Below are 26,749 nucleotides of genomic sequence, written 5' to 3'. Positions count from 1 at the left end.
CTAGGCCGCCCCCTGCCGTCCGGAGGCCGCGAGCCGCCCCCGCACGCCCCGCCCACGCCGCCCCCCCACGCCCAGGGCCCTGTCTTCTGCCCTGGCTCTGGCACCGGCTTCCCCTGCCTCCCAAGGCTCTTCCCCAGCGGGTCCTTCCTCCTCTGCCTAGAAGACGGTGCTAGGTGCTCGGTCCTGCAGGACTTTCCCTCGTCCCAAGGACCCTGGGGCCCTAGGTGGAACGCCTCCATTCCAACTCCCCACCCGAAAACTTGCTGCTAAACTGAGGAGCTTGGGTTTCTCCCTCCAGGAGGGAAACAGGAGAGGATTTTAAGCAGGGGAGTCGTTTTCAGATTCGCGTTTTAGAAAGATCACTCGCTCCTGCAAGGAGCGGGGACAGAAGGAGGCTGAAATTGGAGACGAGGACAGAAGTCCCAAGGCTATTGCAATGGTCCAAGTGAGACTTGAGGCCCGAACTACAGCAGCAGCAGCAGCAGCAGCAGCAGGGATGGGAGGAGTGGACTGAGACACCTGGGAGGTGAATGGACTGGAGTGACCCGATTGGTGGATGAGGGGATGAAGGTAGCAGGGAGGACCCTCAGGGTTCTGGCTTGGACAATGAAATGAGTAGAGGAGAACTAGGTTTGGGGTGAAGGGGGTCGACTAACTTCAGTTTTGGATTCGTCTGAGTCTAAGGTGCCTGCAGGACACGGCCCAGCAGAGATGCTGCTGGAAACACAGACCTTGGATTCTTCACAATGCAGTGGAAACTGACACCATCGGGGACCGGTATTGATAGGGACTGAGTAAAGGAACAAAGTAGGTGATTAAATAGTTAATCCCACTGAGGAATCATAAGTAAATAAAAAAGTATAGAAGACCCCTGTAAGTTAACGATCACCCAAGAAAGTAGGTTTGCTTAATCACAAATCCAAGCAGGCTTGCCTAGCAACAAAACCATGCAACAGAAGCATGAGACATGCCCCAAAACAATAAAACAATGGTGGAATGAGACCCACATCCTACCCAGTAAGTTCAGGAAGTTGATGATGCCTAAGACATACTTCTCTTCACGCACTGAAAACAGTAATATAAGGAAAAGGTGACATTATACTGAAAGCTGAGATGATTTATCACATTTTAGTATATGTTACTGCCTTTTTTTTTTTGCGGTACGCGGGCCTCTCACTGTCGTGGCCTCTCCCGTTGCGGAGCACAGGCTCCGGATGCGCAGGCTCAGTGGCCATGGCTCACAGGCCCAGCTGCTCCCCGGCATGTGGGATCTTCCTGGACCGGGGCACGAACCCGTGTCCCCTGCATCGGCAGGCGGACTCTCAACCACTGCGCCACCAGGGAAGCCCTGTTACTGCCTTTTTGCTCATTTCCATTGTGCCACGGCAGTCCCAGTTTGACCATGTAGGGACAAGAAAACTCCCCCGCCTGACATGGAGGAGGAACTGATGACAGAAGCTTGACGTCTACTGAAGAATGAGGAAGGTGGTGGTCTTCTCCCCCTCCCCACTTCTCCTTTGATCACAGAACTGTAGCCCACTAAGCTCTCGAGGCAGCACCCTTCTTGCCGGTTGCTTGTAACCTCACAAGCATCCTATTCTAATAAATCACTTATCTATCACTTTGCCTCTTGCTGCATTCTTTCTGCGCTGAGCCATAAAGAACCAGAGCTCCTTGGAGCCCCGAGACACATTTCTGTGGTTTCAGTATGATTATCAGCAAATCTGCCCCACTGCTGGAATGCTTCAGATAGATATCAAAGCCAAAATTCAGCCAAGCCCTTTCTCTAGTAGGATATTTGCAGCATGTGGTCTGGTATACACTGAAGGATGTACCAGCTTTTTCGTATTGCATTCTGGCTTATACAATTAACATGTTCGGTGTTGCACTTGGATGGGTTGTGCAAGCAGATAGGGTAGGAGGTCCCCGGAGAAAGAGAATCAGGCATGGCTTTCTTGACATGAGCCATTTCTGGCCTAAGTCATTTTGTGATCTAAGCCTGGCCACAACACTTGCCCTTGAATAGGTCTCAGTAATTAATGATCTTAAGGAAATAAAAGAATGCAGGAACAAACGACTGTAACCCAGGAAGAGTAGTAACAATCGCAAAGATAATAAATCACTTATAAAGACTCCCAGTTCTGTTTCAACGGTAAAGATTAGCCTGGCACACACTCTTGAGTTGTTCTGCAGAATTCAAACACCATCCCCACCCGCCCTGAGAGCTCAGTCACCAGATCAACTGGAAGCTAAGAAATTATGTTGATCTTTCCTGACCCTTGCGACTTCAACTAAAACTTTGACTCTGTCCACCTGTGCCCCAATTCTAGACTGAATTCTCCTCTGCTCAAGCCCCTTCATGAATATGCATGTACCCTTAGCTTAAAACTTCTCCAATTTTGCTCTTGGGGAGATACTGCTTTGGGAAAGATCCCCAGTGTTATTACTTGCTGCAATAAATCCTCCCTTCTCCTCCTCTTTGACTTGGTTGTGTCATTTGGCTTGACACCCACCAAGAGGCAAACCCAGGTGTGGGGTAACAGTTGGACGTGAGACAGGAGACATTTACAGACAGCCTTCTGTTTACACTTCCAGATAGAAGTAACAAAAGGAACAGGGTAAATAGCTAGACTTTGCCTCCAGTGGACACTTTAAGATAACAGTAATGGCAGGGGCAGAGAGGAGCTGAGCCCTGACCACATAAGAGACAAAGAGACCACATATTTCTCATTCTTGACGTCAAGGAGACCTTCCCGACTACACATAGTAGATGATGTCAACCTACCCATAGGCCTCTTCACTAGAAGCCATCTTGGCTAAGAGATGCACGCACACAGGGAGGACCCTGCGATAAACCAAATACGGACTCAGAGCCAGGCAATGCTAGATGATTGGCCAGAAGAAACCCGGAAGAAATGCCCCATATTAAGTGATTCAAACTACCACGAGGGCATGACTCTTGAGTCCGCCTGTGTGTGTCTATTCACACATACTCTTTTTCCTCCTAATAAACACTTCATTTGTTTCACTACTTTCCATCTCCTTGTGGAAATTCATTTCTAAAAACCGACAGGCCAGGGCCTTGTCACTGGCCACTGTCTCTGGTGGTCTAGTGGCTAGGATTCACTGCCATGGCCTGACTTCAATCTCTGGCCAGGGAACCGAAATCTTGCTTCAAGCCGCTGCAGGCCAAGGCCACCTGATATCAGATGAACCTACATTTGTTGTTCAAAGTGATCAGCTAAAAGTATGCTCATTCATTCTAGTATTAGTTGAATGACTCCTATTATTTTTATTATTATTTTTTTTTTTGCGGTACACGGGCCTCTCACTGCCGTGGCCTCTCCCGCCGCGGAGCACTGGCTCTGGATGCGCAGGCCCAGCGGCCATGGCTCACGGGCCCAGCTGATCCGCGGAACGCGGGATCCTCCCAGACCGGGGCACGAACCCATGTCCCCCGCATCGGCAGGCGGACTCTCAACCACTGCGCCACCAGGGAAGCCTGACTCCTTTTCTTTGCGGTACGCGGACTCTCACTGTTGTGGCCTCTCCCGTTGCAGAGCACAGGCTACGGACGCACAGGCCCAGCGGCCGTGGCTCACGGGCCCAGCTGCTCCGCGGCATGTGGGATCCTCCCGGACCGGGGCACGAACCCGTGTCCCCTGCATCGGCAGGCAGACTCTCAACCACTGTGCCACCAGGGAAGCTCCGACTCCTATTATTAAAAAGAAAACCACAGGCCCCAAATGGGGTCACTTATGCCAGGCCACACCACCAAACTGGGGCTTAATACCTAACTTAATTAATTAAAGCTTTAGTATCCTCCTCTTACCCTCAGTTTTCCACACTGCTATCAGAGCCATCTGAAACGAAAATTTGTCCATTTATTTGCTTACTTAAAATCCTTCAGAGTCATCACCTACAGGTAAAAATCTAAGTGCTTTCATATGATCTAACCCCTACCTACCTGTCCAACTGAAATATACCCTTCACTAATACTGGACTGCTTATACCTCCCTATGCAAACCATGCAACAATTCTGGTTATTTGGTAACTACCCTTTTTTTTTTTTTTTTTTTTGCGGTACGCGAGCCTCTCACTGTTGTGGCCTCTTCCGTTGCAGAGCACAGGCTCCGGACACGCAGGGTCTGCAGCCATGGCTCACAGGCCCAGCTGCTCCGCGGCATGTGGGATCTTCCCGGACCGGGGCACAAACCCGTGTCCCCTGCATCGGCAGGCAGACTCTCAACCACTGTGCCACAAGGGAAGCCCCTACCCATCTTTTGAGCTCCTACTCACCTCTGACTGCCCCACAGTAAACTAAACCATAACTTCTGCATAACTTTTACTACACAAAATAGCCCTTTAGAACTATCAATTTATGTATATGTCTGTTTTTCGCACTGGTCCATAAACTCCGTGACAGGATCTTGCTTTAGTAACCTATGTCAAAGGCCCAGCATGGCATGGGACAAAAAGGGTATGCACGTGACTGACAGTGGTTTAACAATTCTAGCTCCACAGTATGAATCTGAACCTTTTTAGAAAAGGATTTTCAGAACAATCTCACGATCTTAGGCTTCCAAATTAGTTCCAACGTAACTTCACATAATTTTTTATAATAGAAGCAAATCAAAGGCCAGTTTTAGGACTTGGATGAAAAATGCAAAAGAAGAGGATTGGTGGCATAAAAAATAGAGTGAGGGACTTCCCTGGTGGTGCAGTGGCCAATGCAGGGGACACGGGTTTGAGCCCTGGTACGGGAAGATCCCACATGCCGCAGAGCAACTAAGCCCATGCGCCACAACTACTGAGCCCATGTGCCATAACTACTGAAACCCGCACGCCTAGAGCCCGTGCTCCGCCACAAGAGAAGCCACTGCAATTAGAAGCCCACACACTGCAACGAAGAGTAGCCCCTGCTCACCGCAACTAAAGCCCTCATGCAGCAACGAAGACCCAATGCAGCCAAGAATAAATAAATAAAATTATTTTTTTAAAAAAAGGCCAGTTTTACTTTATGATTAGAAGCATAATGCCTTTAGTCTCTAGAAATGGGTCTATCCCTTCTGCATTTACTCTTTTTGCCCTGAACTTGAGATTCTCTCCTCTTCACTTGTATCAGTCCATGATCACTCCCAGCTTTCATACTTATATCTGAGCTAACTGCAGAAAATTCCTTAAGTAGGATCTATTTGGATATATCTTTTTTTTTTTTACCTCATTGGGATGATTTTTTAATTGCAGTCATTTTATTTTACAGTCTCCTAGCACTCTTGAGTACACAGAACTTTTACAAATGCAAGCCAGAGAAGGAGACCCACCTCACTATGTATTCGAAGTCTGAGCTTTTGTGACATAGTCTAAAAAACACTGAAAAATTCCTAACATACCTCTCAACTGTCACCCCTTCAACAGATTGCTGTAAGGATTAAATGAGATAAACCTGCTAGAAGTCTCCCCTAAAACAGGTAGATTCCTCTAAGGAAGTGATATTCAAAATGCTGGTCAGCCACAAGACGAAGAGTTTGGTCAGAATCTGAATCAATAATCTACTTCCTTCAGTTAGCAAATCTGCTATAAAAAAATGTCAGCTGAGCTAAACAGTATACTCACATTTCACTATAATGTAAGTATACTTACATTATAGTGAAAACTCATCTTTTCACAGAACAGGAGCAAAAAGTTCACAGAACAGCAGCCTGTCCAAGCTTTTGGACCATCCAGGATTGTTCAACAATTTGCTATGAACTCTGAACCCCAAGTAAAATCCAGAAACTTTTTCCTAGCCCCTCTTGCAGCCAGAAGAGAGCTATGTGACCTAGGATCTGCCAATGGGAGCCACCATTTAAGCTTTTGATTAGGAAGAGACACGAAAGGAAGGAGGTGCTAGGTAAAATCCTTTATTCTGGTCAAGGCAGATGCATCTAGCTTTGGGGAGGAGGTAAGGCTCACTGACATCTAGTGGTCAGCAACAACAATGCAGGCTACAGTGTCCAAAACTACCTCAACAGCACTGGGGTATTTGCTAAAGAAGGCTCAAAGCATGGTTTGGACACTGTTTCTGGCTGTGCAGCTTCAAAGCCAGACTCTGGCTCTCCCAAATATTATTCGAGTTCTTCTACTCATTTATAAAGTTTAAAATAGCTTTCAAACTTAGCCATTAGACACCTTCACAAACTTAACACTTTTGCAACAGATTTTAAGTTTACTGAAATATAACCATCAAAAAAGAAAGTCCAAATTTTGATTACTAGCTTACCCATACCTTTATACAAAATGAGTGTTAACCCATATTATTTAGCCACATTCGTTAAGTTTTCATTAACTCTACTCAAAAAAAGGTCGAAACAATTCTAGCAATGATATTTTGAATGGACCTAAAATTAGGTATCTGTCATTTGAAACTCTAAAAATAATACTTCTCCTATAATAATGAAAAATGTGTATGATGTGGGGAGGGGTGTCTTATGGATAAGCCGAGTACTAAATTTCAAGGTCAGAAAATTAGTAAGTCTAGTCTTTCCTCTTCCCTTTTCTCAATCTCACAACCAGGAATGTACAAAAAAGGTCAAGAGCTTGGTTAGCATGGTAAGAAGGAGACAACTTATTTTTTGTCTGGGACAGGTTTTAGCCACTGCATCCAGAGGCACAGTCTGTTCCTTGGGGGTGGGCCTGCTATTACAAGATGTTTAGTTCATTTAGGAACTTCCCTTTCTTCTAAGAGTTAAGAAAACATTTTTGCTACTAAATGATAAGCAAAGGTAACCTTCCACAGAACCTGCAAAAATCTCAAGTTTCACATTTAAATAGAAACAAGTGTGTTGAGACATACTTTCATCAGTCCTTCCTTTCTTTCAATATATTTTATTCTGATGAAGTTACAAAAGTAGATACAAAATATATTTTTTTAAAAGTACAGTTAACTGACTTAGAAAAATAGATAAAGCCCCTAAAGGTTTAAAAATACAAAATAAATTTTCATGTAAAGAACATTTAAAAATATTTTAGATGATAACCAAGACTAACTTAAACTATTTTAAATGTAGACCAAACATAGAATGTTGTTCTATAATAAATCTATAGCACACTGGTAATCCATTTGGATTTACAGAATACTTGTTTGGAAAAGAACCTGATAATGAGAGAAAACCCAAGTGAATTTCAATGCAGTTGCTTCAATAAAATTACTGCTATCACAGGTAATATCAATAGCATCCCCCAAAGCCCTTTACAGTCTGAAATATCAAAATCTAATGCAAAACAAAGGAACACTGAGGAACTACTTATCTTCCCTCTTTGCCAGAATTGTACAATAGTAAAAAACCAAATCCAGTTACTGAACTGATATTAGGAGGAAATAATGTCCCTGTTGAAGCTGCTTAGTTTGGTGTACCAGCTGGTATTTTCAGGCCAGAATTCTAGACAGGAGAGACAGCCTCATACAACCAGGCAAGGGTAACAACAGCATCATGACTGGAGTTGCTTAGAAACAAATTTCTAGGACTTATACTCTTCAGTAATGATTTATTTATGCTTATAAGGTGATGATGTTATGTTTAGAAGCTTCTCCACTTCTAATGTGACCTCACTGCTCAGAGAGAAGGCCAAGAGTATAATCAAGAAACCTCAACAATATTTGAAAAATTAAAATCACCACCAGAATTGTTCCTCTTGCATTACTAGAAAAACCTTCCTCTTGCTGTTATCAATGTAATCATGAATACAGATGTGCATTTCTCAAGCAGCTACATGAGCTAGGGATCTACAAGTCTAAGATGAAAGGAAATACTTTGTTAGCTGGCAGCTCACTAAAAATCACTTTATTCACAGTTTGGAGAATAAAGGATACATCTGGCTGTCAATACAAAAACTGTAGTACAAGGAAGTTGCACTATTTAAACAAAAACCTGCACTAAAATCATGGGTTGGACAGTACTTGCTAAATTATGCAGTTAATCCTATGGTGCTTTAATTTCCAGGCCTTTAAAAAAAACTTTCCAGGCCAGAAGTTTTTTTTAAAGGCCTCGAAATTAAAGCACCATAGGATTAACTGCATAATTTAGCAAGTACTGTCCAACCCATGATTTTAGTCAGGTGTGAAGGGCAGTGATCAGACACTGAGAGATGACTTCTGATTAGGAGGAGCCAGGCGAATGAGTGTTACTCAGGGAGATAAATCAAGATTGAGAGGAGTCAAAGAGAGACTGATTTCTTCCAACTTTAATCAAAGGTTGGCCCTCCAGCCAAGTCAGAAAGGTGTCATCCTCTCCCTATTCTCTCCCCTTCCTCCAACTCTCCTGTTCTCAACTCCCTGGCCTTGTATGTAAACAAATAATGTTAACACCAATGTTTAGATGCATTGTTGGTTAAGCCAGATTAGCTTGGGAACCTAGTAATGCTTTTATTTTTTTTTAAAAAAAAGGACATTCTGAATTACCTGAATTCCCAAATTACCAACAAATTTTAAAATTTATGTCCCATTATTAAGCTGCCTCTACTACTGTCCTAAATGTGGCCATCTTTAGTTAGTTTTTGGGCTGAGTCATGAAGAGAGGGAGGATTTCTACCACTGAAAATAAATGGAGAAAAGTGAGAATCCTTTTGTTTGATGATATGTGAAATATTAGAAATGATGAAAGTACAATCCTAGGTGAGAAATATTTCATTCCTTGCATACTTAAAGCCAACAATGTTCAAAGTCAAGAGTCAGTAACATTCTAGGTGGCATGTAAAAACCGTCTTTCTTGTTTGGAAATGATCAACATAAACATACAGAATGTGTGACAGGGACTTTGGATATTCTTAAAACATGGATTATGGAATGTTTCATAGAGGGCTTTTCTCTTTTTTTTCATAAGGGATTTTTCTACTCTTTATTTCCCAAAACAACGATGTACGGTTTCAGCCTAAATCAGATAAAATGTTTTGTTTCCTTTAAAATTCTACATATATTTAAGAATTTATTGAAATTGGATTATTACAAAAATGGAGTTTCTAAGCAATTCTTTTCTTTACATTCTAGTGGAATAATAAAAATAAAACCCTATCAAATTTAACCTTAACCAAAGGTATCAAGATGGAAGATGGTGAGTACTTTGCAAAAAAAAATCATAGCTCTGAAACGAAGAACATTGATGAAATTAAAGTGTTGCCAGTCTGGCAAGTCTTTAGTAATATGTGTGCCTCATTACATTTTAAACAGTCTAAATCTTAGAAACCTAAAGAAAATTAGATCTTTTCTTCCTTAAAGATTCTTTTTATCCCAATAGAAATAGAATAATTTCAAGTTTTAATACAGAAACAAAACAGAATAAAATCCCAATCCATCCTTTGACTATTAACAGATGAAGTTTTCTTTTTTTTTTTTTTAACTTATCCCATTTTGTCTCCTTTAAACATATTACCCCCCCTCGCCCAACACACACACACATTAAAGAACAGGCAGCACATCAAACTTTTAGCTGGGTTATAAAATGTGTACACCTTCAAGGTTTTTTATTGTGGTTTTCCTTACGTTTTATCCTTATTGGGATAAGGTTCGTGCATTTCTACACTACACTTAACTAAGTCTCAAGTCACAATAAAAACGTATAAAAGTAGTTTCTTTTTAAAGGAAAACTCAAAATAAAATAGTCAAGTACTCTGAGTACTTTCTTCCATTCTCCTATCCAAATTTTAAGGCCTCTGAAACAAACATGAATGAAAATAATGGTTTATGAGACCCAAATTTGTCATAATTTTTTGGAAGTTTTTCTTTTCTCAGCCAAAACCTACATATTAAAATTAATCTGAATGAAGCATTTCAAAATAAAAATCTGCAAGACGATCCTTAGATGCCTTAAAAAAATTATTTGATACACACACACTAAAAATTTAGATAGGTTTATGTGAATAAAATCCCAAATAAAGATTAAAAAATAAAGTCCTTTTAGAAATGACTTTGGTTACTCCCATACCACATGTCATATGATGATTTAAACTGCAATCATGGATTTTGAAAAAATATACATATATATAATCTTACCTATAAAAACACTAGCATACAAACTTCAAACTACAAGGTTATCCAAAGTGACACAAATGTTCTAAATCTTAAGGAAATTTTAGAACACCTCTTCTATTTGTAAAATAAAAGCAGAATAAAACTGATCTGTGATTGCATTATTAGGAAATTTGTTCTGGAAACCTGTTAATAAATTATTGGAAATTCTTAATATCCATCGTGCTGTCACCTGAAACAGAGTCGATCATCTTCTTCAGTAAAAGAGTAAGTAAACTAATAAACTACAGGTTAGTCCTCACATTCTACAACCAAGTATGGCTCTATGGCAGTAACAGCAGTGGTCACACAGTGCCTCAGATTCAGCTGTGTCCTGAATTTCTCACTCTGAAGGTATTAGGCCAACCTACCTTTGGGACAATTTTATCAGTAGACACAGACAATAGGTGTCTTTTTATCTTGTTTTCTTAAAGTTTGTATCACTAGTCTATAACAGAAAGCAACGAGATAGCTCTAGCAGTAGATGAAGCAAGAGGGTAACTGTTCTAGAAGAAAAATTTATCTGTCTTTCGATCCAAGCTTCTCAATTAATTCCTGAAGAGGTGCCAACTCACGCCTATCAATCAGATTAAACTCCTAAAATAAAGAAGAAAAATAAAATTTAAAAACAGATCTAAAATTAAAACTCTATAAATGTCATTGAGAAGGGTTTCCCAACCCTAGCTTTCTGAAATCCAAAAGAATGATGAAATAATCTCTATGAACGTTTTAAAATGGGGTCATTTTTACTCCCTGTTTTAAAATACAGGGGACTTAATAAGTAAGCAACCGTACATATTAGCATGATCCTGTGTAAAATCAAAATCGTAAAATGTTTGCATTTACACAGAAATTATCTGAAAACTATACACTGAACCATTGATAGTGGCCTCATCTGGGGCAGCAGACCTTTTACTTTCGTATATCTATATCTACACTCTATCTATGCCATGCAATAATCTCAGAAGGAAAACAAAGAAGAGAGCACAGTACATTCTCCTTTGTGTGGTACATAGAATTGTGACATACAATATCTACTATAAAACTACCTGCTTTCCCTCCAAAATATCTAGAGAGACATATTTATATTTTACATATAGAATTATATATCTCGAAAGTTAGGCTAACGAGTCCCTATTCTTTGATATCTTTTTCAAACAGTGTGAATTATTTTGACTTTAAAAAGTTCTAATTCCAACTAAGGGCCCATAAGGAAATAGGCCACACCTCTGAAGAGGGTGGTTCTTTTTGAAGTTTCTAGCTGCTGGCTTTGTAAGATTTGGCCTGAAGTGGACTTCTGGAAACTTAACCCAAGATAGTAGCTAATGAGTTCTTCCAAAAGTTTCTCTTTTAGGCATAGACATCTCATGAAACAACCCAACCATAGATGTTTTCCCATGGCATCCCTTTACCCAGCGGTGGCGATGGAACAGGAGAGGATGGACAAGCTTTCTTGAGTGTTTGGTGCTTCTTGTCATATCTTAACCAGAGACCTGGGGCAGGTCTCTCCAGAGGCAAAAGGTCCAAAATGGGGGTAATGGTTTCTATGCTGCTACGCACATCAAAGAAATAAACATGGAAAAGGGAACAAAACACGAGAACCCTGCATGCTTAGCTCTACATCTATAAATAAGACTCTAAAAATTACTCTATATAAACTACCAATCCGGATATGTCCAGGTCAAAGGACACAAAAGTCAACGCAGTTCAACTTACCTGAACAAAGAAAATAAAGTGCTTAAAGGAGGTGTTGAGGTGGGCCTCCTCCTGCAGCTGCATCACAGAATCAAAGTGCTGGTGATAAATATGGGCATAAACCCTGAACAGACGCTTTAGAATGGTCTTTGCCACAGACATAAAGTTTTTAGGAAATGGGACACCTGTAATATAGGTATGTATCAATCAGTCTTTTATCAATTCAAGAAAAATAGCAGAAAAGTTTAGATGCTGAAATGAGCAACTCCAATACACAAATTCACAAATACAAGCCTATTTCCATTTTTTTTAAAAGGCAAGGGAAACCCCCCCCCCAAACCTAAGTATATGAGGTATCCTCACATACCACACTTTTCCTGACTGCCTCAGAATAGTAGACACAGGTATCAAGTTATGCAAGATGATGAGGAATCAAAAACAATTTTAGTTGTTTAATACAGGAGAGTTTCTTCCTAAAATTAAATGCAACCAGTTTTTTCTTCTTTTTGGCTGCACGTCGTGGCATGTTGGGATCTTAGTTCCCCAACCAGGGATTGAACCCACGCCCCCTGCACTGGAAGCACAGAGTCTTAACCACTGGACCACAAGGAAAGTCCTGGAGAATAAGTATTTTTGACTATAAATAGAAAATTTTTACTTTTTGCAATTTTTAACTCTAAAAAAATTTTTTTACACAAACACATACACACTCAACCAGGACTGGAAACTCTCCCGAGCAAAAAAAAAAAGAAAGGCACACTTTGAGTCATTATTATCTACTGTCTACAAATAAAAAGTATTTCCTCGGGGCTTCCCTGGTGGCGCAGTGGTTTAGAGTCCGCCTGCCGATGCAGGGGACACGGGTTCGTGCCCCGGTCCAGGAAGATCCCACATGCCGCGGAGCAGCTGGGCCCGTGAGCCATGGCCGCTGAGCCTGCGCGTCTGGAGCCTGTGCTCCGCAACGGGAGAGGCCACGACAGTGAGAGGCCCGCGTGCCGCAAAAAAAAAAAAAAAAAAAAAAAAAAAGGTATTTCCTCTTCTGAAGTACTCTGAAAAGCCAGTTTTCCTTCTTAAACTAGGAGTCCTCAACTTTTTATTTAATTTTTTAAAGTGCTATTTTCATTTTCCTATAGTCTAAGAAGGGGAATAATACTTTCTGTAAAGGGGAGGAATGGCACCTCCCTAGTTTTCAAAGAATATAAACACCTCCTTAGAAAAGAACTGGGAGAGGACTTAGTCATCTCTCTCCAAGCACTGCAGGTGGGGATGTGACTGGTTGCATTCCTGAGAATTTTGGTTGACAAGACCAATGTTTCTTAGAAAACAGGGACAGGAGAAAGACAATACAACTGGCACTGTGTGTAGCTAACAAACACATAAGAAGGCATCTGCTTCCAAAATAACCTAGATTAGTTGGCCTTAAAGGTCTGTTCCACTACACTACTCTTGAACATATTGTTTTCTCTAATCTTTCAGAAAACAAACGCTGTCACTTTCTCCTTCCCGCATTTTGTATTCTTTATTTCTCAACCAGTCCTTAATAGCTTGAAATTTAGTATAGTTTGCTCTTGTTAGCTGATTTGTGTGTGTGTGTGTGTGTGTGTGTGTGTGTGTGTGTGTGTGTGTGTGTATGTGTGTGTGTCCCCACCCCCCACCCTTAGTCTTGGTAACAACTTGCCTTTTCACACATTATTCTGGGGCTTATGGACATGTTTTTTCTGGACTTGGTCTTATATTCATGTACTGAAAAGATGGATTTAAGTCAAATCCTTTTTCTCTCAGAATTCGCAAATGGGCCCCATGCTATTAAAAAGAACATTAAGAATTTTAAAAAAAGAATTAAAAAAAAACAAAGAAAAAAACATTAATAAGTTGGATATATTTGTTTAAAAATGAATAATAGACAGTTTTGTCTAATAAGAATAAATAATTAGCATAAGTAAGCTCTGGATAATAGCCTAATGAAGGGGGAAAGAATTCCAGAACATTAGGATAAAATACTGAAGAATTGGGAAGCCGAGGAAAGAGAATAATGACAAAAGTATTCTTTACCTCCATAAGAGGGAGACTTTAATAAAGAAATATACAAGTGATTTGTTTTAATCTAAGCAGCACTTTCCAAGCTGAATTTAACATTCAGGCACACCCTATACACAATAAAGGATCTATGAGAAAGGAAACAAAAGGTTTTATAGAAAGGAAAAGTTGACCAAAAACAAACAGACCAAACAACATGATATAAATTTTTCTCCTGAAAGAGCCTCTGATTAGACTTCAAAAAGGAATCTGCTATGTTCTGAATGTTTGTGTCTCCCTCAAAATCATGTTGAAATTCTAACCCCCTAGATGATGGTACTAAGAGGTGGGGTCTTTGGGGGTGATTAGGTCATAGGGCATCTGCCCTCATCAATAGGATTAGTGCCCTTATAAGAAAAAACTCAACAAAGATGATTTCCCTCTCTGCCATGTGCGGATACAACAAAAACACTGCTTTTTGCTATCTGTAAACCAGGAAGAGGACTTATGACAGAACCTGACCATGCTGGCTCCTGATCTTGGACTTGCAGACTTCAGAACTGTGAGAAATACATCTCTATTGCTTATAAGCCCTCCAGTCTCCAGTATTTTTTGTTATAACAGCCCGAACAGACAAGACAGAATCCAACAATATGTTGTTCATAAGATACCCTTATACTGAAAGTGACAAGGACCAATCACATCCATGAATACCAATGCCAAAATCTTAATCAAAATAGCAGAAATAAAAAAAATACTCTTGCAGCAGAACATTAAAAAAAAATGGAGAAAACCTTATGATCAACAACAGATACTAGAAGAGTATCTGATAAAACCCTATAACCAACTTGATTTTTAAAAATTCACATACCTCTAACCAAAAGCAAGATTCCTACTTAATGCTGAAATACTAGAAGCACTCACGTAAAAGTATACAAGAAAAGGATGTTTGCCATCATCACCATTAATCAGTACTGCTCTGGAAGTACTAGTTATTGCAATTAGATAAGAGTTACACAAGCAGTATATTTATCAGAAAAGAAGAGGTGAAATTAATATTATCTTAGTATGATGTAACTATATACTTTAAAAACTCAAGAAAACCAATCCAAAAGAAACAATCAGAATAGTTTTCCTATATACTAAACAATAACCAGTTAGAAACCAGATTATCAATAAAAACATTAAGTGCCTAGGAATAAACTTAAGAAACCTGAAGGACTAGCATAAAGTAAAATACAGAATCTTACACGAGGAAATAAGAAATAATTAAAAGACATGAATAAATGAATATGAATTGTTCTTGGATAGGAAGACTCAGTATTGTCAAGAGAACGAGAAATCCCTACATTAATCTACAAATTGAATGAAATCATAATAAAAATCTCAGTTTTTATTTTTTTACCTTGCAAAATGTTTCTAAATTCTTTGGAAGAACAAATTTTCCAGAATAGCTGTAAGTATTCTGAAAAAGAAGAGCAAGGAAGAGAGACTAGCCCTACAAGATGTTCAAAGATACATAGCCATGGTAATTAAAACAGTGTGGAATTTCTAAAACAATAGATAAAGAGATTAAAAGACTCCAAGATATATGTCAATTTGGTGTACACATATGATAATGAGGGGATAAAAGACACATGTATTCGATAAATGGTACTGGACAAACTAGCATTTATAGTTGGAAAAAAGTAAAGGGAGCACTGAGAAAAAATTCCTGACAGAACAAAGATTAAAATAAAATGCAAAAACAAAACCACAAAAGTACTAAATAAAAGCATGGACAAATATTTTATAATCTGTAAGTAGGAAAATCCCTTCTAATCATTGTATTAAAATCCAGACATCATAAAGGGAAAGATTAATAGGTCAAAATAAGAACATTATACATAGAAAAAAACCTCATAAACAAGACAATACGGCAACCCAGGGAAAAAATACACACAACATGCATGACAAAGAGCTAATAACCTTAACATAAAGAAATAGAAAAAGGATATAAACAGAAAACACACAAGGATCAATAAACCAAAAAATGCTCAATGTTATTGATATTTTTTAGAATGTACATTATACTAGAAATTTATTTACCCATATTAGAAAAGATGAAAAACTGAGTAACAACTAGTACTGATGAAGAAACACAGGCAGACACAAACATGGCTAGAAGGAGTATACATTCACAGACTTTTTGGAGAGGAATTTGGCAGTCTTTATTACTTTTTTTTATAGTAACAGAGCATTAAAAAGACAATAACACACTTATCTTTTAAAAAGCAAATTAGTTCTACAACATTAACTCACCAATTTTAGAAGGAAAAAGAGTTTCATCATCAAGTTGATCCTGAACCCAAGTCATCAAATAGTCAATGTATTTTGGTGCAGAACATTTGATTGGCTTTTTAATATTAGTACCATCTGCCCAATGATATTCATATCTGGAGAGAAAAAAGTTTTAGTGATAAAGTTTTCAAAAACATGTTGCAACTTGTAATCAAAGTAGGTTCACAGTTTGTCAACAGAAGTTATATATATAGTACTATAGTATAGTATAGTATATATTTTTAGTAAATTACCTAAAGTTCTACTGAAGATTACTTGAGAGTTCCCTGTAGAAGTACAGTTGACGCTTGAACAATGTGGGTTTGAACCACACAAGGTCCACTTACAAACAGATATTTTTCAATAGTAAATACTACAAGATCCACGGTTGGTTGAATCTGTAGATGCAGAGAACCATGGATACGGAGGGCCGACCATAGTTACACTGTATTCTGAAATGTGATGGTAATAAATGGAAAAGAAAAGGAAGCCAGTGTGGCAGCTGGCTGTGCCAGAATCTGTTTTACAACACAGCCCTGAGAAAAACAAAGGAACTGCATTCCTGTCTGTTAGACAGAGGGTGCTGAGGACTGGGTAAGGTGCTGATGGATCCACCACATTCTGAGCTTGTTGGCCATTAAGTAATCATCAACAGAGCCAAGATTATAAAACCCTGTTTCTTGGAGAGGGTTTTAAAGAAACAATCTTAGGCATGCGTCTTTTTCTACCTCACCTTTGCTGAGCTAGAATGATTAATAAGACTTAATCAAAACTTCACTGTGTGAAGCATTTAAGCCAAAGATAGTTTGAGGAATAAAACTTAACACTTCACAAAATAAAAAACATCTCTCCTAAAATAACATAATAAAAATAGGACTCAAATTCATTGGGGCCCTTCTTTTTTTTCCTTTACATCTATAGCAAATTCAGAAAGGACTATTTTTTCCCAAGAGGTAAATATCTTGCTACCAACTGTCATCACATAAAATCAATCATTTGTTATAGGAAAAAAGGCCGGAAGGACACACTAAAATGTTAATTCCATCACATCTTAACTTTATGGGTGATAAAGAGTTCCATCTCTTTCTCAACATTTCTAGAAATTTATGATAGTCAAAAAAATTTTAATCTAGCATTTTTAAGCCAGATAACTAAAGCAGCACAATTTGGAGGTAACTAACAGTAAAAAGCACAACAACAAAAAAATCAAATATTAAAGGGTCAACTAAAAACTATTCCAAGAAATTAATTTAAAATCCAGAAACAGAACCATAAATATTAATAAAATTGAAAAAAATAACGTTTGTAAAAGCAAGATAAATCTAACTCAAATTTCTTTACTTTCAATCCTACTACTGAATATTCATACTTAATATAATGCAATTATAAAAAATCAAAATACTGGGTACCACATACCGAACTATTTAATAACTAAAAGTTTATAGGTAAACTTTTTGTTTTCACAAGCAAATGGGTAAGAAAAACAAGTCTTTATTATTTAATTTATATCAATTGGTGATTAGCTTTATTTGGTAATAATTCAAATACCTATATAATAGCCAGTATATGTACCTTGGACCTGCAGACATGACTGGACAGCTTGCTTCAGTGCAGAATTCTGTGATAGTTCCATATAACATGTTGATCTGGTTGAAGAAATCCACAGCTGGAAAGATAATAGCAAAACTGTGTTAAAATGTCTGTGTAAACACAACAAAACATCAGACCTCTCAGTCGGAGGATTCAGCCAAGAATCCTCAGGAGATTCAACAATCCAGGGGCACATAAATTCTCTTTCTAAGTTGTTACACCTAAGTAAAGTTAACTTTTAATATACATTAACTTTTAATATACTAAGCTTTTAAACAGCCTGTAAGCAGAAAAATAAAATATTAGGGATAATTCTAACGTAATGGTGATTATTACATTAGAATATACAATTTGATCATATACAAGCAAATGAAAAAATCCATAGCTTCTTACCAATCTGGACCAGACAATATCATTTGTGTTGGGAAAGAGAAAAAAATCGTTGCAGAATATACTGGGAGGGAGGTGTATCAGCTGTGTCGGGCATTTAAAAAATCTAGTTCATCATAAAAAATTGAGACCTAGTGCATATTGAGGACATAAAAAAGACAGGAGATAATGCCCCTTCCCCTAGAGTCTCCAGCTAACAAAAGGGACAAAATTAAAAGAGAGGAGTAATACAACATATAAGAAGATAGCATACAAAGGCCAACAATAAGTGCTAGAAGAGTTCAGAGAAAAGGCAACATCTCGAGGAGCTGAGATAGTCAAGGAGTACTTCCTAAAGGAGCTTCAGCTAGATCTGGAAGAAAACAGAAGAGGAAGGGGGTAAGAAATGAACTTAACTGAGTGAAACATATTACTCTGTGCAAAGAGAACCACATAAGCCTTGGCAAGCTTTTTAAAAAGTGTCTTAGTTCCCCATCTAAAAGACTACCTAAAAAATCAACTAGGGCTTTTCCAAGTTTCTTAGAAAACAAATCAATATTCCACCATGTCAAAAGGAATTTTATACAAAACTCCCTCACTTATAAACCTTCCTCTTAAATTAGTCATGTTTCTAAGAAAGTAATACTTAGGCATTCAATTCATTCAAAACAAAGAGTGTGCCCAGATGGTGTGCTGGTTTATTGATCTGTTCTCAAAATACGGTCCAGAGATCCCCTGTTTCAGAGGGGAATCTGTGAGGTCAGAAACATTGTAATTGCTCTGAATTTTCACTCTCTCTCAGGAGGCACAGTGGAGTTGTCCAGAGGCTCCATAATGTATGACATCACAACAGACTGAATGCAGAAGCAGATATGAGAATCCAGCCAACCTCCTATTAAGTCAGACATTAAATAAGATTTGCAAACCTGTAAAACAATGCCACACTTCTCACTAAAATTTATTTTGGAAAATAGTCATTTTTCATAAAAATATATTTATGTTAACATGTATTTTAAAATAAGTATTTAAACTTGCTCAGTTTTAATTTCTAACACAGTATCACTAAATATAACCCACATAATTAAAAGCCCTTTAAGGTTCTCAATAATTTTTAAGAGAATAAAGGGATCCTGGAACCAAAAGGTTTGAGAACAGTTGATTAGAGCATTAAGTCTCAAAGAAAAATTGAAAGCTGAAGGTCAACAGATGCCTTCAGAATAAAAGATGATATACAGATGGCCAACAGACACATGAAAAGATGCTCAACATTGCTAATTATTAGAGAAATGCATATCAAAACTACAATGAGGTACCACCTCACACCAGTCAGAATGGCCATCATTAAAAAGTCAACAAATAACAAATGCTGGAGAGGATGTGGAGAAAAGGGAACCCTCCTACACCGTTGGTAGGAATGTACCAATAAATTGGTGCAGGCACTGTGGAAAACAGTATGGAGGTTCCTCAGAAAACTAAAAATAGTTACCACATGATCCAGCAATCCCACTCCTGGGCGTATATCTGGACAAAACTATAATTCAAAAACATACATGCACCCCTATGTTCATAGCAGCACTATTCACAATAGCCAAGACATCGAAACAACTTAAATGTCCATCAACAGATGAATGGATAAAGATGTGGTACATATATACAATGGAATATTACTCAGCCATAAAAAAAGAACGAAATATGGGACTTCCCTGGCGGTCCAGTGGTTGAGACTCCACACTCTCAATGCAGGGGGCATGGGTTCAATCCCTGGTCAGGGAACTGAGATCCCACATGCCTCACAGTGCAGCCAAAAAAAAAGAGAACAAAATAATGCCATTTGGACCTAGAGATTATAATACTAAGTGAAGTAAATCAGAAAGAGAAAGATGAATACCATATGACATCACTTATATGTGGAATCTAAAATATGACACAGGGGCTTCCCTGGTGGTGCAATGGTTAAGAATCCACCTGCCCAGTGCAGCAGACATGGGTTCGATCCCTGGTCCAGGAAGATTCCACGTGCCGCGGAGCAACTAAGCCCATGACCCACAGCTACTGAGCCTGCGCTCTAGAGCCCACGAGCCACAACTACTGAGCCCACGTGCCACAACTAATGAAGCCCCCACGCCTAGAGCCTGTGCTTTGCAACAAGAGAAGCCACCAGGATGAGAAGCCCTCACACCGCATGTAGAGCAGCCCCCGCTCACTGCAACTAGAGAAAGCCCACACACAGGAACCGAATACCCAATGCAACCAAAAATAAATAATTAAAATCAATAAATTTTAAAAATAATAAAAATTTAAAAATAAAATAAAATATGACACAAATGAACCTATTTATGAATCAGAAACAGAATCATGGACATAGAGAACAGACTGGTGGTTGCCAAGGGGGAAGGGGTTGGGGGAGGGATGGAGTGGGGGGCTGCGGTTAGCAGATGTAAGCTTTTATATATAGAATGGACAAACAAGGTCCTACTGTATAGCACAGAGAACTATATTCAATATCCTATGGTAAACCATAATGAAAAAGAACATAAAAAAAAGATGTATGTATATGTATAACTGAATCACTTTGCTGTACAGCAGTAATTAACACAACACTGTAAATCAACTGTACTTCAATTTAAGAGAAATCAAAAAAAAGAATGAAAGATAATAATTTGAATAAGGTTACAAAAAAGGGGTCTTTTCTGAATAGATAATATGTCACATGGTTCACATGCCAAAAGATAGATAAAAATATACAGTGAAAAATCTAAGTTCCAACCACTCCAACTTCCCCCCTACACACAGGTAACTACTATACTAATTTTTTCTGTGTCGTGCCCCCTAAGTTTCTTTATCCCATCTAACACAAAAGATAACACATTACATAGTTCTACACCTGATTTTTTTTCTCTTAGTAATATGAATAATGGCTTTTTAATGAGTTGAGAAAAATAAAATTTTTCTTAATGTGGCTACTAGAAAATTTTAAATTCCATTTGTAGCTCACAATGTATTTATTTCTATTGGACCACACTGACCAAGGCAATGATTATCAACAGTTGAATACCACATAAAAAGACAACTAGACACTATGGAAATATCTACACTGTTGGAAGTATATACCACCACCTACGAAGTAGTGTTAAACAAAATCAAACCTGAATCTGATCAAAGCTCCACATCTGTTCTAACATGGTAGCCACTAGACACACAGGGCAATTTACGTTAAAATGAAGTTAAATTTAAAATTCACTTCCAGTCACAGTAGCCACATTTCAAGTGCTAAATGGCCACAGTGAAGATATACAACATTTGCCTAATCACAGAAAGTTCTCTTGGACAGTGCTGCTCTAGATTTAACATTTACAGGAAATAAAAGAACAAGATAATGGACGCCTTGGGGATGTTATCAGCAAAACTCATTCTGTAGAAAACAAACTGGTTTCTTCAACAACAACAAAAAGAGCAAGGAAAAATAACTGCAATGAAGGGCAACCTGTGAATTAAGAGATTCAAGAAACATATGTACAGGGCTTCCCTGGTGGCGCAGTGGTTGAGAGTCCGCCTGCTGATGCAGGGGACACGGGTTCATGCCCCGGTCCGGGAAGATCCCACATGCCGCGGAGCGGCTGGGCCCGTGAGCCATGGCCGCTGGGCCTGCGCGTCCGGAGCCTGTGCTCCGCAACGGGAGAGGCCACAACAGTGAGAGGCCTGCGTACGGCAAAAAAAAAAAAAAAAAAAAAATTAAAGATTCCTGGAACAACTAAAATTCCTAATAGACTTAAACCCTATCATCCAGAACTGATCTCATCTCAGAAATGATAGACACTAATATTCAAACCTCTAGCCTCAGCATATCCTTCCATGTCATGCCCTTACTTCTTGAATTCAGAGTGACTTTCAGCTCATGGGTCCCTCTGTTTTCTCCCAATCTCTCAATTTTCTTCTGACTACTCCTAACTCACAATAATCAAGTGACTGACCATAACAACTGCACTTGACTTTTCTGTATACACAGGCAGATGAAAGCTGCTGGGAGTGGGGGCACAACTATGAAGATGGATTCCTACAAAGTCATGTCCACCACAGGTAGAATCTTTGTATTTATCAATCTTTCATTTGACCTTACTCAGCAATTCAGACCATTCTCCTCAGAGATAACCCCAAAGTACTTTTCATTTCTCCTCAGGTCTCTCTCTATTTAACCACACAAGCTATAATCAGGTACACTCTGAAGAGAACACACTTTGGATGTATTTGCACTTACATGTTTCTTTACAGATAATCTGTTTTACTAAGACAGCTACATCCATAAGAAAGTTCATTAACAAAAAGATTTTAGCAAAATCTTCTTATAAACCAGTAAAGTTGAAAGTTATTAAGAACTTACTGTTAACCGCAATCCATTCATTGAGGTCCTCTCCCTCTGGCAACATAACAGCTTGTCTCAGATTCCCACTTCCTAGAGTTGCTTCTGCATGTTTTAAGAGTTCATACTGATGAGATCCTTCAGGGATATTCTTCTTTGGTTTGAATGTTTTAGAAGAGCGGCTACTACTGTTAGGTTAAAAGTAAAAGTACATCAATTTTTAGGACCGGAAGCAGAATGACAATTTTAGGCATATAAATTGTTTTGAAATTTAAAAATATTCCCTGAAAAGTGCCAAGATGGGGGGTAGGGGAGGAGAGAATAAACACAATAAAAGAAAGAGTTATATTTTTTCCCCTACATAGAAACAGGATTAGCAGCACAATTTCACACAGAAGGCAATTTTGCTATGCCTCATGAAGCAGTCTGGTGTAACAGAAAGGGCACCTTAACCAAAAGAAGAAAAAACCTGGATTCTAGTTCTTGATCTGCCACTAACTCTGTGACTGCCTGAGAAACCTAACCTCCTTTGGCCTCAATTTTCACCTAATAGTGCTGTGAGGGTGTTAGCTTTAAGGTTCGTATAGCTCAAAAATCCAGTTTTCTGTATCAAAATATTTGTGATGCCATCAAAGCAAACCAGAGAAGTAGCACTAACATTTTAGAGTTTATAGCACAGAAAATAAATGAGACAACTGGTTTTTGGGGGGGAAAAACAAGTTTTTATTCCTAACTCACACCATTCATAAGGAAGGTCTTCCTAACATGACACAAAGCCCAGAAAAAATGGACAGCTTTCTAACGGTAACAATTAAAACTTCAGTAATTCAGAACAAGGAGACAAGTAGCCAAAAAAAGTACTTGCAACATATATTAAAAATATTAACTAAATTATAAAGGGCTTTTATAATCTGTTAAGAAAAAGGCAAAGAATGCTTTAGAAAAATGGGCTAAGGAGATGAATACACAATTCAGAAAGAAAAACAGAATGACAAATGAACATATGAAAAGCTGTTCAATTAAAATTAGATTTATTTTTCCTTAACCTGTCAGAAATCAGAACAATTACATTAAGTGTGGGATAGGGTAGAGCGAAATTAGTACTTTAATTCACTAATGGTCAAAGTGCATTAACATTTTAAGAGGGCAACACGGCAATATCTATTAACACTGAAATGCTTCTCAATCCATCCCTTCTACTTCTAGGTGTCTCTCCTCGATATGGATAAGGATGTGTTTCCCAAGATTATTTTTAATAGCGAAAAACCTGGAAATGATCCTAGAGCTTACTGGTAGAGGAATGAATAACTATGATACATCTATATCATGGAATACCATACAGTAGTTAAGAATAACAAGATAGAGGTACTTGTATTCACACCGATAGATCTCAATACATGCTTAAACATATTACAGAATGAAATGTACAGCAGAAGCCCATTTTGTAAATGCATAGAAAGTGTCACCCATCAAACTGATCGTGGTGATTACTTCTAGGAAGGGGAAGGGAATAAAACTGAGGACTTTCACTTTACCTGGGTAATTTGAATTTTAAATAAGACTGATTATGAAGTAAAAAGGAGTTATGAAAACAATAAAAATCAAATATGGAAAGTTTGTGTTTAACATGATAAAGAGCTAAAGTTAATAAGGAAGTACTAAATTAGAGGGAATGGCCCTTTCAATAGAAACAAGCTGTGAATGACAGGTAGCTAAATATTTTCCGTACTTAGCAAGAAATGATGTCTCAAGGTTCAGTAAGATCTTCATCTAAATTAAGACTTTCGTGCTTCAAATGGCACCATCAAGACAGTGAAAAGAATCCACAAAGTAGGAGAAAATATTGCAAATCATAGATGTGATAAGGGACTTGTATCCAGGATAAAGAATTTTTACAACTTAAAACCAAAAAGACAACCCCATTTAAAAAATGGTCAAAGGATCTGAATAGACATTACTCCAAAGAAGATACACAAATGGCCAATAAGCACGCAAAAAGATGCTCAACATCATTAGTCATTAAGGAAATGCCAATTAAAATCACAATGAGATACCATTTCACGTCCACTTAGGATGGCTATAATCAAAAATGCAATTAACAAGTGCTAGGGAGGGTGTGGGGAAATTGAAACTCATACAGTGCTGATGGGAAGGCAAAATGGTGCAGTGCTTTGAAGAAGTCTGGCAGTTCCTCAAAAGGTTAAACATAGTTACCATATAACCAGGCAATTCCCAAGAGAAAGGAACACACACGTACATCCAAGTTTATAGCAGTATTATTCATAATAACCAAAAGCAGAAACTCAAATGTCCATCAACAAAACAAAGTTTAAAAGAAATAGAGCCTCACATTTAGGTCCAAAAAGCAAATAAGAACTGTGCATCCACAAAACAGAAAAAAAGACTGGGGGGTGGGGGGAGGGTAGTGGTGGTTTCTAGTAATATGGAAATTTGCAATTAAAATATAAATCATAAAGATTTTTTAAATGCTAATCATACTCTGAAGACTATACGCTTAAAAAAATAATCCAAAGGAGGGGAAAAGCGATTTAGACTAAGATAGTCTCAGTAGTCCTATTTTATAATAGCAAAATACTAGAAAGAATCCAAACTTCTCACAATAAGAAACGGGGTAAACTCTGGTTATGAAACACTATTTTAGATGTCAAGTATGTGGGTGATGCCCATAACTGAAAATGGATTATTTATTCGCTCATACAATACATATTTAAGCAACATGCTAGGTAAAGAGAGCCACCTGAGAAAAATAAGGTGCTAGAGCAATGCTTCTCAAACCTTAATGCGATTAAGAATCATCAGAGAATTTACAAACTTTCCCATTGAAGGCTCCTTTGGGCCCAGACGTTATCTCTAAAATAGGATTCTACTGAGTTAAAAAGAAGTTAGTTAATTATACAAATTCACAAAGTGGGCTGAATCAGAATCGGATGCAAGGCCCGCAGCTTAACTTCAGCGGCACTCCCACATTTTCCTGGGGCGGCATTTTTCCGCGGGGGTAATTTAATACTGACGATAATAAAGCTGGACGTACGGTGGAGTAAAAATCTAAGTCAGCATGCATCGTTACTAAAAGGCTCGAGACTCAAGACAAATTGAGACCCCCCCAGATCGTCCCTCTGCCCTCAGGTGCCCGGCGGAAAAGTCTGGAGGCACTACCGGCCTCAGGGCCTTTCTACTCCCCAACCTTCTCGCTCCGCTTCCTTTGCCTCGACCTTCATCTCCCTCTGCTTCTGCCCACATCCAAGCCTCCCCCGTGACCCAGAGCGTGGGCAAAGCAAGCGCCGGGCACCCGACCCCGGCCCCGGGGACCCGCCCTCGCCTCAGGCGTCCGTCCACCCCTCCGGGCCTCGGCCCTCAGTCCTGGAGCCCTCGACCGGGCCACACTCACAAGAGGAAGCTCATCTTCTATCCTCGGAGGGGAGGGGAGGGGCCGCTGGCCCCTGCCGCGGACAGGATTCGGAGCCGGCGCGGGACCAAGGGGGAGCTGAAGGTCCTCAGCCAGCGGACAGCGGAAGCCCGCGCCGCCGCTGCTCCGGGCCGGGATCGAGCTGGGGCAAGCAGGTGAAAGCAACTGCACCCGCCTCTCCCCCCTCCCCCACCTTACAGACCCAAAATGCGGAACCAGCAAAATCTCGCGAGCTAAGGCTTCGTTCTGCTCCTCCCCGCTGAGAGGGTCTCGAGAGGCCGCTTTTCGCACCGCCCGCTCCTCCGCCTCAGCCAATCAGCAGCCTCTAGGCCGGGACTTCCGCTGCCGGAGGCGTGGTGGAATTGCGGTCTTCGGACTGGAAGAGCGGCTGAGCCTGTGCTTGGTTGGAATTGTTGCTAATGTCTTGCGTGTTCCATCTCACTAGGTGTCAAGGGGCCTCTGTGAGGGCAAAAATTTTTTTAATTTTTTTTTTTCCGCCGTGCTGTGCTACTTGCGGAATCTTAGTTCCCCAACAAGGGATGGAATCCAGGCCCACGGCAGTGAAATGGCCGAGTCTTAACCACTGGCCGACAAGGGAATTACCCAAATTTTTTTTAAATTTTAATTTGATTTTTAAGTTGAGCTCTAACTCTAACTCACGTAGCATAAAATTCACCCTTTTAAAAAGTACTCTCCTGTGTTTGTGTGTATGTGTGTGTGTGTTCAGAGTTGTGCAACAATAGCCATTATCTGATTCTAGAACATTTTTTTCCATCACCCCAAAAAGAAACCGGTACCCATTAGCAGACCCCATGCCTCCCTCCTCCCAACACCTAGCAACAACTAGTGTACCTTCTTTTTATATGAATTTGCCTAATCTGGATATTTCATGTTAAATGGAACCACACAATATGTAGTGTTTGTGTCTGGCTTC

At 39.3% G+C, this 26,749-nt stretch overlaps 1 protein-coding gene across 1 annotated transcript; it reads right to left on the bottom strand.

The window, feature by feature from the left end:
- Positions 1–6,851: 6,851 nt before the first annotated feature.
- Positions 6,852–26,011, bottom strand: MOB1A (MOB kinase activator 1A). Its single transcript, XM_067704646.1, has 6 exons — positions 25,798–26,011; positions 22,410–22,576; positions 17,645–17,738; positions 16,055–16,188; positions 11,759–11,922; positions 6,852–10,639 (listed from the first exon to the last, which is right to left on the bottom strand). The coding sequence occupies exons 1-6, from the start codon at positions 25,809–25,811 to the stop codon at positions 10,562–10,564; spliced, it is 651 nt and encodes a 216-aa protein (XP_067560747.1). The 5' UTR covers positions 25,812–26,011; the 3' UTR covers positions 6,852–10,561.
- Positions 26,012–26,749: the final 738 nt, after the last annotated feature.

This window comes from Pseudorca crassidens, chromosome 14, assembly GCF_039906515.1.
Source record: "Pseudorca crassidens isolate mPseCra1 chromosome 14, mPseCra1.hap1, whole genome shotgun sequence".
NCBI lineage: Eukaryota > Metazoa > Chordata > Mammalia > Artiodactyla > Delphinidae > Pseudorca > Pseudorca crassidens.
The sequence above is the reverse complement of the archived record's forward strand: the minus strand, read 5'-3'. Positions and strand labels throughout refer to the sequence as shown.